This window comes from Leopardus geoffroyi, chromosome B2, assembly GCF_018350155.1.
Source record: "Leopardus geoffroyi isolate Oge1 chromosome B2, O.geoffroyi_Oge1_pat1.0, whole genome shotgun sequence".
Classification (NCBI taxonomy): Eukaryota; Metazoa; Chordata; class Mammalia; order Carnivora; family Felidae; genus Leopardus; species Leopardus geoffroyi.
The window spans coordinates 29,856,796-29,869,292 of record NC_059332.1 but is presented as its reverse complement, the minus strand read 5'-3'; the positions used below and the strand labels follow the sequence as shown (position 1 = coordinate 29,869,292).

Sequence of the window (12,497 nt, the reverse complement as noted above, 5' to 3'; positions counted from 1 at the left end):
AGCCCCTCAGAAGGCAGACACTGAGCCACTGACCCCAGCAAACAACCACAGACAGGGGCGAGCTGAAGAGATGCCTTAAAGTTGGCAGGGGTCAGTGTCAGTGTCCCTAGGCTCAGGATTCCGACCTTACAAGCTGCGGATAACTCTGATCCAGTCCCCCAATTTACCCGAGTGCCTCCACTTAGGGCAAGTTTGAGGATCCTTGAGGGTTATTCTTTTGCAAACAGAATCAAGCACTAGGCCAGCAGTGTGAGCCCTGAGGACAGTCAGGGAAGTCCAGAAAAATAGACCCTGGGGGGAGAGCTTAGGGCTGGCTTCCTGTACCCCCTCCCCAAATCGCTTTCCACCTCTTCAGCATCTTTCCACCAGCCCCACTAAACAAAGCGGATCCCTTGGCCTGGGGGTCTGGGGGAGGGGTGGATGACAAGGCTGGACGCCTGAGTCCTCCAGAGGAAGGGGAGCAGGATACCTAGGTCCCAGCGGGGGGTCCTGTCTGAGGCTCAGGCTTTGAGGGGATTGCAGGGGGATGGTGTTGCTGGAGTTCTTTTTAGCTGCTCTGAGGGGGATTCTGTGTGGGGGATTGGGGCTGGGGGTTGGGGAGCAGGAAGCTGTCCCCAGGGGAGCCATCCAGGCCCATTCAAGGGTTGAGCACTTGTTTAGGGTTAGAGCTGCCCCCTCTGGGGACTGGGATTGTCCAGCCAAGGCCATTGTCCTGCCCCCTTCCCCCAGTCCCTTCCTAGCTTCTTTGAACCTGAAGTCGGATATTTTTTTCTCCCAAGCTCTCTCCTTTGGCTTTCCCCACCCAAGGCCTGGGGCTGGAGGCCTGGGCTGGGGAGGGGGAGGAGGAAGAACAGCCAACAATGGGGCCAGATATTCGGGTCTCTGATGGGGGGGTGGGGTGCCAAGGAGGCTGATGTGGGGCCCCACAGTGGGGGGCCTCTGGGGTGTATGTGTCTGATCCCTCCGTCTGGACAAAGGTTAGAGAACGTGGGCCCAGTCAGTCCAGAGTCTGGCCCTTAGAAAGGGAAGTAGGGGGTCAATCCCTGGGTCTAGTAGGTAAGGGGGCTCTGGAAGGGAGGCCTTGTCTGTCAGTCTGCCATTGGAGATGGGGTGAAATTCAGCAGGCTTGGCAGATAGGTACAGGGCATTTGTGGCTTTGGAGTGACTGAACCTGGCCAGTAATCCGGATGGGGATGTCAATTCCCCCTGGGGGAACTGGGCAAGAGGGAGGACTGCAGGGGGTGGCTATTAAGGAATGGAGGGGTAGTTACGGCAGTCCTAGGCACATACACACTCAAAAATGTTTGAGGAGCTGAGAGGATGGCTGTGCACCAGGGAGGAGATGGCGTCAGTGTCTCTGAAGAGGGGTCAAGCACCTGGGCTCCTGAAGAACCGAGAGGAAGTATCCAAGTCACCCAGACAGTTCTGAGGTGTGCAGAGCTCCAGAGGGGGCAGGCAGCCTGTTGCGGGTTGGAAGTGAAGGTCCGAATGAGGGGCCTGCATCAAGGGTCTGGGGCCTTGAGAGGCGCCTAGCTGGAGCTCCCTGGCTTTCCTACCCCCGCCACAGACCACCGCCACCATCAGGCAAACACCCTTCGCCTCAGTTTCTCCCACCCCCACCGCCCTCACCTCCACCCATCCAGGGGGCGGGGCCAGAGGTCAAGGCTAGTGGGTGGGATTGGGGAGGGAGAGAGGTGTTGAGCAGTGCCTCGGAGAGCCCTCATTTTTCCAGGCCCCCGGCTTGGGGCGCCTCCGTTCCCCATGGCGGGACACCTGGCTTCCGACTTGGCCTTCTCGCCCCCGCCAGGCGGTGGAGGCGATGCGCCGGGAGGGCCGGAGCCCGGCTGGGTTGACCCTCGGACCTGGCTGAGCTTCCAAGGCCCTCCCGGCGGGTCAGGAATCGGGCCCGGGGTTGGGCCGGGCGCTGAGGTGTGGGGGATTCCCCCGTGCCCCCCGCCGTATGAGTTCTGCGGGGGGATGACGTACTGTGGGCCTCAGGTTGGAGTGGGGCTGGTGCCCCAAGGCGGCCTGGAGACCTCTCAGCCAGAGGGCGAAAGGGGAGCCGGGGTGGAGACCAACTCCGAGGGGGCCTCCCCTGAGCCCTGCGCTGCCCCACCTGGGGCTGTGAAGCCGGACAAGGAGAAGCTGGAGCAAAACACCGAGGAGGCGAGTGAGCTGAAACAGGGCCAGAGGGGGTGGCTGGGCTGGCAGGGGGCGGCCAGGGAGGGGGTGGTGGCTGCTTAGGCCTGGAACCCAAGAGGGCAGAGGCGATGCCCCAGGCAAAGAGGGCTGTGTGGCCTGAGAGCAAGGGCACGGTGGGAACCAGAAGCCAGAATTCAGAGAGAAGGGGCAGGTGAGGGCAGGGCAGCCCCAGGGAGTCGGAAGCTGCCCCAGGCTGGCCTTGCTTCCCGCCCGGCCCTTGTCAAGTAGCACCTTTCCACATCCTAGGCCTGGCCTGACCAGGGTCCGATCACTCATTTATTACCAGCCCAGCACTAGGCCCAGCTTGGGGTTTGAGCCCCTTCTCCCACCCTTAGCCCTTCTTGAAAATTTGATCCTTACTAGACTCAGGATCTTGGCCTTAGGGTTAAGTGTGGCCTGAGGGCAAAAACAGTGCTTATCCCAGGGTTATTGTTCCTGAAAGTCTAGGGTGTGACTGATTTCTGATAGAAGCTCCTGTTTGTGCTGTGTGTGTGGACGTGTGGGGTTGGGTTTACCTCCCGTCAAGTTTAGGGCTTGTCTTCCCTTGACCTCTGCCTCGGGGCCAGTGAGTCACCATTATGCAAAGTGCACACCCTGGCACCCCCTTGGTGGAAGAAGTCCTCCAGGCCATCGCCCAAATGTAGGGTCTGCTGAGGGATTGAAAGACTTCTGGGTCCAGCCCTGCTAAGGACTAGTAAGGATGTATCTTCCAGTCCTCCCAAGAGACAAGTGTAAGCAATTAGAGATCAAGTACTAAGCCTTTAGACCTCACCAAAGGAGGTGTGAGCGGGTCAGCCGACCGAGTGGCCCTAGACTTTGTAGGAGGTGACTGCTGAGCCTTGAATAATAATGGCTGCCAATTGTGGTCCATTTCCTAAGTGCCTGGCTGTGTGCTCAGTTTCTACATCATTATCTCATTAAACCACCACAAAATCTCCCAGGGAGGTATTATTAGCCTATTTCACGGGTCTTAACTACTAAATGATGAAGCTAAGGTCTGAACTGGGGTTACTTTATTTCAATCCTCAAAGTAGGATTTGGAAAAGCCATTATGGGAAGCTGAGAACATTTATAGGTCTGAAGCAGGGACTGAGCAGAAGTTGGGAATGGAAGTTAGCCTATTTGAATATGATGTGATCAGCCTTGGAATGCTTCCCTCAAAGTTTCTAGGACTGCACAAAGGTTTAGCTGCTCTTCTGGCCCTCTTGGCCACTTGCCTTCATTGGAGTGCCCAGGGCTCAGTCCATCACCCTCTGCTCTATCTACCTTTCCTTCCTCTCATCCACCCTCAAGCTCAAATGCCTGTGGAGAGGACTACCACATTTTATGTCTCCTGCTGGGATGGCTCCATGAAATGCTTCACCCCATCCATCACCCAGTAGCTCAAGGTCCCAACCGGTCATCCTCATTCCTTTCACATTCTACATCCCATCTTTTCGAAGCACAGCTATCTTCACCTTGGAAATACACCCTGAAGCAATCACTACCCCCTGGTCCCAGCCACCACCATCTATGTGGGGGTTACTGCAGTTGTTACAAGTCATACCCTCATTTCCTCCTTAGTATGTTGTCAACATGTCAACTGAAGTGAGCATTTTATCTTTTTTAGTTCCTTTAAGTTTTATTTATATATTTTGAGAGAGAGACTATGAGCACAGGGGTGGGGCAGGGGTGGTGGTTCAGAGAGAATCCCAAGCAGGCTCCGTGCTGTCAGCGAAGATCTCACGAGTCCTGGGATCACAAACTGAGTCAAAACCAAGAGTCAGATGCTTAACTGACTGAGCCACCCGGGTGCCTCTGGAGTAAAAATTTTTTTTTTTGTTTATTTTTTAAAATATTTCTTTGAGAGAGAGAGTGTGCGTGCATGACCAGGGGAGGAGCAGGGAGAAAGGAAGAGAGAATCCCAAGCAGGCTCCACACTGTCCATGCAGAGCCTGATGAGGTGCTCAGTCCACCAACCGTGAGATCATGACCTGAGCCAAACTAAAGAATCTGACGCTAAACAGATTGAGCCACCCAGGCACTCCTGAAGTGAACATTTTATTTTATTTTTTTATTTTTTTTTAATGTTTATTTATTTTTGAGACAGAGAGAGACAGAGCATGAATGGGGGAGGGTCAGAGAGAGAGGGAGACACAGAATCTGAAGCAGGCTCCAGGCTCTGAGCTGTGAGTACAGAGCCCGAAGCCGGGCTCGAACTCACGGACCGTGAGATCATGACCTGAGCCGAAGTCAGACGCTCAACCGACTGAGCCACCCAGGCGCCCCTGAAGTGAACATTTTAAAATCAGATATTTTACTCTACAAATCCATTCAGCAGCTCTCCGTTTCACTCGCTGACTGCAGCATCCACAAGATCTGCCCTGCTCATCCCTTTGACTTTGTGAACTCCTCCCCTCTTCTCTTTCTTGCATCTTTCACCCTGCTCCAGCCACACAGGCCTTGCCACTGCAGGGCCTTTCCACTGGGATCTTTCCCTTTGCTCAAGCATCAGTTTCTCTTATTTACAATTGTCACCATCCTCATAGTCTCCCACCCTGCTGTACTCTAATCCTTCACCCTGCTGCATTTTTTCCATGGTGCTTCTACCATAGTAACATGCTGGATACTTATTTGTGTCTCCATGTTACAATGGAAGCCCCCTGAGGCTTTTTGTCTAGTTTGGGTAGCCTTTGGTTAATAGAAAGTGTGCAGTAAATCTATTGAATTAATCAATGAGAATCCCTGTATGTCACAAAAAGATACAGTAAAAATAAGGAATAATCAGATTTTTAAAAATGAGCACCAAGTCTACCCGTCACTTAATTCATACCTTTTTTGATACCTTTTCTGTAGTGTGTGTGTGTAGGTGCATGCCATGTCATACCCTGGGAGGAGGCTGGGGGAGAGCATATTGAGAATTAGAGACATGTGCCCTTTACTTTTCCAGTCTCAACTGCCTCAAACTGGCATAATAATTGGGTCAAAAAGCTTTTGTGGGAATGAAATGAGCTAAGAGGCAGCAGCTCCCTTCATATAACCTGACAGGTATTCATTCTCATGGAGGCCAGGGCCTGCCTTTCCATCTATGCAGGAATGGTGCTCTGCATCTACCCGATGTGTTACCTTCTGGGGTGAATGATGTTCGTAGATAGGCTACTTCTAGATATTTGGTGGGCAGTCTGGATGCAGATACTCCCACAGACCATTCCTTGGGGCTATAGCCAGGTTCTTGGGGCCCAGGTGGGAAGGGGGATCGACAACTGGTGTGTTTATGTTCTTACATGTCCTCTTCCTTTATGAATGCAGTCCCAGGACATCAAAGCTCTGCAGAAAGACCTGGAACAATTTGCCAAACTCCTGAAGCAGAAGAGGATCACCCTGGGATATACTCAGGCCGATGTGGGGCTTACCCTGGGGGTTCTCTTTGGTGGGTCTCCCTCAGCCTGTCCTGACACAGAACACAGGGACCACATCTCCCCTGGAAGAACATGCCTGCACTTGGGGCTTTTCTTCCTACCAGGGAAGCAAAGGAAGGGTATTTCAGGAGCAGACTCTATCCCCACACATGAAGAGGGTAGAGAGGAAGGGGGAAAAAGTACCTGGACCTTGATTTTCCTCTGGGAAGAAGTGTGACCCTGGTGTGGGATCTCGGGAAGGCAGAAAAAGGTGGGGAGGCCCTGGGTCTTGGGGTCACACAGGTACTGCCTTCTGCCTCACCTTGCTTCTCTTTCCACTGGCTTCCCCAGGGAAGGTGTTCAGCCAAACAACCATCTGCCGTTTTGAGGCCTTGCAGCTCAGTTTCAAGAACATGTGTAAGCTGCGACCCCTGCTGCAGAAGTGGGTGGAGGAAGCTGACAACAACGAAAATCTGCAGGAGGTGAGGGGGGCAGGGATGCTCAGGGGTCTGCTGAGCCTTATCCTGGTTTTCAATGCTTCCACTCATGGCTTCCAGCTCTCCTTCCTGGGGCAATGGTCCTCAGTGGGATGGAGTGGAATTCCTCAGTTCTGGAAGGAGGTCCAGAGTCATCCGTCTAAACCCACCCTTCCAGGATTCTCTCCATACCATCTGCTACAGGTGACCCGTCCAGGCACTGCCCCCTTAGCAATTTGCTCTTGAGTCAATGACTTCCTGGTGCTCTGCAGGCTCAAAGTCTGCCATTCCATCTTCCTCCCTTGTCACTCTCTCTCCACCTCACCAGATATGCAAAGCAGAGACACTTGTGCAGGCCCGAAAGAGAAAGCGAACAAGTATCGAGAACCGAGTGAGAGGCAACCTGGAGAACATGTTCCTGCAGTGCCCGAAACCCACCCTGCAGCAGATCAGCCACATTGCCCAGCAGCTCGGGCTGGAGAAGGATGTGAGTGCCCAGTCCTTAAGTGCTCCATCTCCTCCCCAGTCACCACCTCCCTATCCCTGGCTCTGGCTCTTGTTCAAACCATTCTAGATCTGTTGGCTTTGCGCTAAATGACTAAGCCAAGCAAGCCCCACCTCCTGGAGTTCATGATTGATTGTCACTCTACCTTGTATCTTTCATCCCAGGTGGTCCGAGTGTGGTTCTGCAATCGTCGCCAGAAGGGCAAACGATCAAGCAGTGACTATTCGCAACGAGAGGATTTTGAGGCTGCTGGGTCCCCTTTCTCAGGGGCACCAGTATCCTTTCCTCTGGCACCAGGGCCCCATTTTGGTACCCCAGGCTATGGAAGCCCTCACTTCACTACACTGTACTCCTCAGTCCCTTTCCCTGAGGGTGAAGCCTTTCCCTCTGTGTCTGTTACCACTCTGGGCTCTCCCATGCATTCAAACTGAGGTGCCAACCTTTCCCAGGAATGGGGTCCAGAGGAAGGGGGAGAGCTAGGGAAAGAGAACCTGGGGTTTGTACCAGGGCTTTGGGATTAAGTTCTTCATTTCACTAAGAAAGGATTTGGGAACACAAAGGGTGTGGGGGCAGGGAGTTTGGGGGGGTACTGGTTGGAGGGAAGGTGAAGTTCAAGGATGCTCTTGTTTTTAATCCCCACATCACTCATCACTTTCTTAAATAAAGAAGCCTGGGACACAGTAGGTGGATACTTTTGTCTTTGGTTTGTCCTCCTTTGATTAGACGAGGAGCTGGGGATACCCAATAGTTAGGTATTAGCTCTCCGACCCCAATGACCCTGAAACCAAGGTTCCATTTAAACTGCTCAGTCACACAATATCCGTGGGAAAGCCAGTACTGGAATCCATTTATTTGTAGAAAGTCCCTATACGTATGAACTAGTTCTTCAGAGCCTGTGACTTGGAGTCCTGGGGAAATTTGAGTGGAATACCTTATTTTTATAGCCCATTCCCTATTAGGAGCTGACTTTTTTTTTTTTTTTTTGCTTTCCCCACTTTCTACTCTGGAAGTATCCTTAGTGGCATTACGCCAAGGAATTATCTTTAAATATTTTCTTTCTGTATATTGCCCCAGGTAGAAACTCCATCATGTGCTTTGTTGACACCAAAGTCCATTTGGTTTCCACTTAAGATTTTGGCCTACTTTGTCCATGAGTGACTCCCCAAATCCCCATGTTTTTGTCCTGGCTCTGCCATTACTTAATTGGGGGTAATTGGGGCCCTTGCTTGGAGCTCTTTCCTTCATGTTAAAACAAAAAAAAATTAAAAAAAAAAATAAACCTTGGGTTGGTAAATCTAAGGGATAGAAAGGAATGGACATAAAAGATTGCAATAGATCAAGATGGGACTTTCCTAATAAGAGCTACAGAAACCCCATTTTGACAGTATCTTGGCTTGGTGTAAGGCTCATGAAAGGGAATCTTGTTTATTATACTATACGTGGGTTAAGCTGATCTACACTGGATCAGGTCAGCATTCACTCAAGCTGGTGTACCAGGTTTTCTCTTTTCCATGGTCATACTTGTGAAACTTGTAAAGGTTCTGCCATCATGAACTTGACCAAACCATCCACCTTATTTTAATGGCAGTGGATCTGTTTTCCTTTAATCTAAAAACCTTAATTACCTTTTTTCTAGTCTCCCACCTCCAGCCCATTCCATATCAAGTGAGCAGGTTCATATTTCTCTGCTTTACTCATCTCTCTTCTAAGAGTCTGAATTAGTTTTTCAGACCATATCATTCTCAAGAACTGGAAAGCAAGGAGTATCAGACCTGCAAAAAGAATAGGTATCTAAGAGTGAATGAAGCTAATTCTTTATTTGGAAATAGAAGCAAAGCTCTGAAAAGCCAGGTAATGATCATGGTCAGTGGCAATGGTTTACCCACAATGTAAAGGTTTTGGGGCTGTGCCCTAGGTTTTCCCAGAATGCCTTATAATGCCATCCCAAAACATTAAGCATTCACTCATTCCAAGTCTGAGGCTTTTATCTGCTCAGGCATGGCATCTGCAATTGATGGGTACTCTGACCACAGACATTCTAGTGCCCAAGACAACAAGAACCTATAGCTTGTAACGGAATTTCCAGCTTGCTGGCAACTTCCCGGAGGCAACAAAGATCTTTGGCAGGAAACCATCTCTTCTGTCCCCTTGGCCATGAGGGCCGGCTTCAGGCCTTGACTCCATATCCATAGCAATGGGCACTTCCCCTATAGCTATTCCCTCCTGGGGAGGCAAGGAAAGAAGGGGACATTTTTTAAGACCCATTGGTGCCCCACTGTGTCCACCCAAGGCCTGGAGGTACCAGCTCTCTGTCCTCTTGGTGCCTTGTTGGTGGGCCTTAGGTCTGGATGCCTACACGGCACTCTGGGCACCGGAAGTCAGCCTCCCTAGCAGCCTGGATGCTGCAGCCAACACAGGCCACATGGAACCAGACATCACAACCATCACACTGAACCCAGGCAACTGTTTCTTCTTCAGGCAGGCAGCAACAAGGGGCTGCACAGGGCTCTCCACCCCCAACTGCTGGGGGAGCCCTGGGCGTGTTCACTGGGTGCTTCCGAGGACGTCCACGTCGATTTCTGAACAAAGTGACACAAAAGCCAGGGTCACTGGAAACCTGTAGAAGCCTAGAACTTCCCCCTGGATGATCACAATGAATTTACACTAACAGTGAACTTGAATAGTAGAGCTGACTCAGGTCCTGCTGTTCAACATCTGTCTCATCTCTGTTCACCTCCCATCCCCATCCCCAATCCTATGCCCAGAGCAGAGGGCCACTTCCCAGCCTGGGGGTCTAAAAAGGAACCAAAGGGAGTTTACAAATTGAGAAAGATCTCTCCACTTACCCACCAGGTGTCCGTGGGGGTGTCTCGACACGGAGCTTCTTCCTGGGCTCTATAAAGACCGATGGGGAGCCCTCGGGCATCTCTCCCTCATCATCCAACTCTGCCAACACTCGATGAGCCGATTTCCTCCGATTTCTTGGGGGTGGGGCAGAAGGGGTGGCCCCCACCTCTCTAGGGGGAGTGGGAACAAGCATGTTCTGTTGCCCACCCCCAGTCCGGGAGAAGGTGAGGGGCTGGGGCCTGAGCTTGCTAAGACTGCCGATGGAATTGAGGATCAGTGTGGCTTTCGGGGCAGGGGAAAGGGTGCTGAGAGGGCGCTGTGGGGCCCCCTGTGGGGGCAACATAGGCCGGAAACAAGCTCTGGTTCCCTCTTCGCCACTAGACCGCGGGATGGTAATGGCTGCAAAATCTTGAGGTTTGACTCGGACTTGCTGAAACATGAAGTAGAACTCCGAAGGGCTGGTTCCTGGGGACCCTTCAGGGCCAAAGGTCACAAGGTCCCCATCACTCAACTCCAGTCTGTGACCCCTTGGGAGTCGGATATTATTGACCAAAGTCCCTGTTGATGGAGGGCACCAGACAGATACAGAGAATGACAAAAACAGAAATGACCAGAGTCAGGACTGGAGAAATCTGGCCTCCTTTGGTTTTTTGGGGAACATGAGGGAGAACATGACATCTGTCATCAAATTCTCACATTTGAAGTCCCTCAGCAGGTGACATCAGATATTAAGCTCCTTGTGAGTGGAGGACAAGTTTATTTTACTTATGCCCTCTCGCAGGGCACATGGAGGAAATGGACTCCTTCCTTCACTCTGCTGAGGTCCCACTGGAGTCCCATTCTCAGACATACTGTCACCCCAGCTCCAACACAAAAATAGTTATTGGCATACCTCAGACTATCTGGGTTGAGATCTTGGCTCCACCATTCCCAGCTATGTTACCTGGACAAGTTAACCTCTTTATGCCTCATTTTCCTTGTCTGTAAAATGGGGATGATATTAGTGCTCACCTATATTTAATGCACCTGAATAGTGCCTGGCTCATACAGTAAGCACTAAGTAAATGTTGGCTACTACAGTTATCTAATCTCCGCAACACTCCTGCAACAGACCTTACTTACAAAGCCTTATATTTTACCTACGAGGAAACTGAGACCCAGAGAGGTAAAGTGACAGGCCTGAGTTTTCACCAGGGGACAGTGGCAAAACCCAGGCCTCTTGAGGCTGACTGCATACAATTGCCTGCAAGTCAGGGAGTAAGACATATGCTCTGCTCACTAAAACATAATTCAACATATCATAACTGCCTTAAGACAAGAACAAGGTGTCTCAGCCAATTTAGAAACTGAGTCAAGTCTGAGCTTGGCCCCCAATGGTCCCAGAACATTCCCACTGTGATACTTCCCTAATGATGGCCCAGGCCCTGGATCTATCCAGCCCCTGTTCGGATGGTTCCAGCTAGGCAGGGACCATCGAGGGCCAACACTGCAGAGAGATTCTGACATTGCACACCTTTAGTGGGAAGACACAGGTCTGGACTACAACTGTCCATCCAACCTGATAGGGAGTTTGGGAGGCAGGCAGGGTCACTGTGGAGCCCCTTAATCATTCCAGCCCAGAACTGCAACTGCCCAGGAGCAAGACTGCCCGCTCACTGCTCACCTTGGCTGCTGTGGTCTTCCAGGCTGACCTTCCAATCATCACCCCGGCGCTCTGCGTGCAGCTCCGCATGGACTCCAGAGATGAGGCCAGGCTCCTGCTGGGGCTGCAGGGCCACATCACACAGATCGGCCCTACAACCCAAGCGATAGGTGCAGCCAGCCCCGCTAGGGGGGTGGAAGGTGTAGAGATCACCACCCCTGCCGCCCCCTATGCGCAGCAGCTGGAAGCAGGGCAGCATGGGCGGTGCCCCCCCCTGCACCACCTCTTCCACTTCAGGAGTCCATCACCTTTCCCACTCCTGAGCCATGCACGGTGGCCTAAGTTCTGGGCTGATGGCTTACTTTCTGTCTGATGCAAATTTGAGCTGTGCTTTGTGCAACTCTGAGCACAGGCCTGAGTTTTCACCAGGGGTCTGTGGCAAAACTCAGAAGAGAACCCAGACCGGCATAGTGCAAATTCACAGTGCAAGGAGCCTAGGCATGCGATGCAAACAAAATTGTCTGGCAAGCAGTTTTGCAACTGAAAATTTCAGGGAAGGTCCCAGCGCAACGCAAAAACGAACACGTCCTATGGCACTTTAGTTGAACCGGATCTTCAGGCCACAGAATATTCGGGGAGACTCAATCTGTGCAAGGCAACAATACATTAGGCAACTTCCAGAAAAATGCTAACTGTAGATGTGTGTATAGGGATTCCTGCTTCTGTACAATACTAACTTGTCACCTCAGTGTTCTTTGGAGAAAAGAAGCTTTTTCTTGTCAGACTTATCCAAAGAGAGTAACCCTTCTGCTCGCCCGCACCTCGCTCTTCAGGCCAATCCCTCGCTCTACCTGGTTATCTTGAACCCCAGTGGGAAGTGAATCCACTGTCGTCCCCCAAAAGGCAGTGAAAAGGGTCCCTACGTTCTCTAACAAAGCAGATCTAAACCCTGGAGTCTTCCCAGCTTCTCCGGCTGGGATAAAAACAGGGGAAAGAGCTCCCCGAGATCATGCAAGGCAAATCCAGCCTTTTCCCTCCCCTGCCCAGCCCAGTTTCCGATCTACCGCGGTGCAGTCTCCAAGTAGTCTCCTCTCCAGGCAGTGCCAGACTGTGCGGCGACCCCGAACCCCTCCGGCTCGGGCCCGGAGCTGGCGCTACCGCCGCTGTTTGACAGCGAGGAAGCCGGGGTCGAGAGGGGCGCGGTCTTCGCGCGCGGGCAGCACCCGCCTAGCCTTCGGAATTCCCGGGTCTGAACTCCGCGCCGAGCGAACCCGCCCCCCGTGCCACTCCTGATTGGCCAGCCCATTTGTCCTCTTCCCCTCCATTGGGCGGCGTGCTGGGAGTGTCCCTGATCTCCCGCCTTCCGCTTTTTCTGATTAGTTCACAAATTTTCCCGGGTTCCCGGAGTTGGGAGGAGCCGCCAGGGCGCGGAGACATCCCCCAACGCT

At 52.2% G+C, this 12,497-nt stretch overlaps 2 protein-coding genes across 2 annotated transcripts; one reads left to right on the top strand and one right to left on the bottom strand.

Annotated features, from left to right (window-relative positions):
- The first annotated feature begins 1,742 nt into the window (after nucleotides 1-1,742).
- POU5F1 (POU class 5 homeobox 1) lies at nucleotides 1,743-7,249 on the top strand. The gene is made up of 5 exons (XM_045500683.1): nucleotides 1,743-2,166; nucleotides 5,491-5,611; nucleotides 5,931-6,061; nucleotides 6,384-6,542; nucleotides 6,725-7,249. The coding sequence occupies exons 1-5, from the start codon at nucleotides 1,762-1,764 to the stop codon at nucleotides 6,989-6,991; spliced, it is 1,083 nt and encodes a 360-aa protein (XP_045356639.1). The 5' UTR covers nucleotides 1,743-1,761; the 3' UTR covers nucleotides 6,992-7,249.
- A 1,109-nt stretch (nucleotides 7,250-8,358) lies between these two features.
- TCF19 (transcription factor 19) lies at nucleotides 8,359-12,318 on the bottom strand. Its single transcript, XM_045500681.1, has 4 exons — nucleotides 12,114-12,318; nucleotides 11,071-11,695; nucleotides 9,407-9,965; nucleotides 8,359-9,139 (listed from the first exon to the last, which is right to left on the bottom strand). Exons 2-4 carry the CDS (start codon nucleotides 11,306-11,308, stop codon nucleotides 8,899-8,901), a joined length of 1,038 nt encoding a protein of 345 aa, XP_045356637.1. The 5' UTR covers nucleotides 11,309-11,695; nucleotides 12,114-12,318; the 3' UTR covers nucleotides 8,359-8,898.
- Between the last annotated feature and the right edge of the window lie 179 nt (nucleotides 12,319-12,497).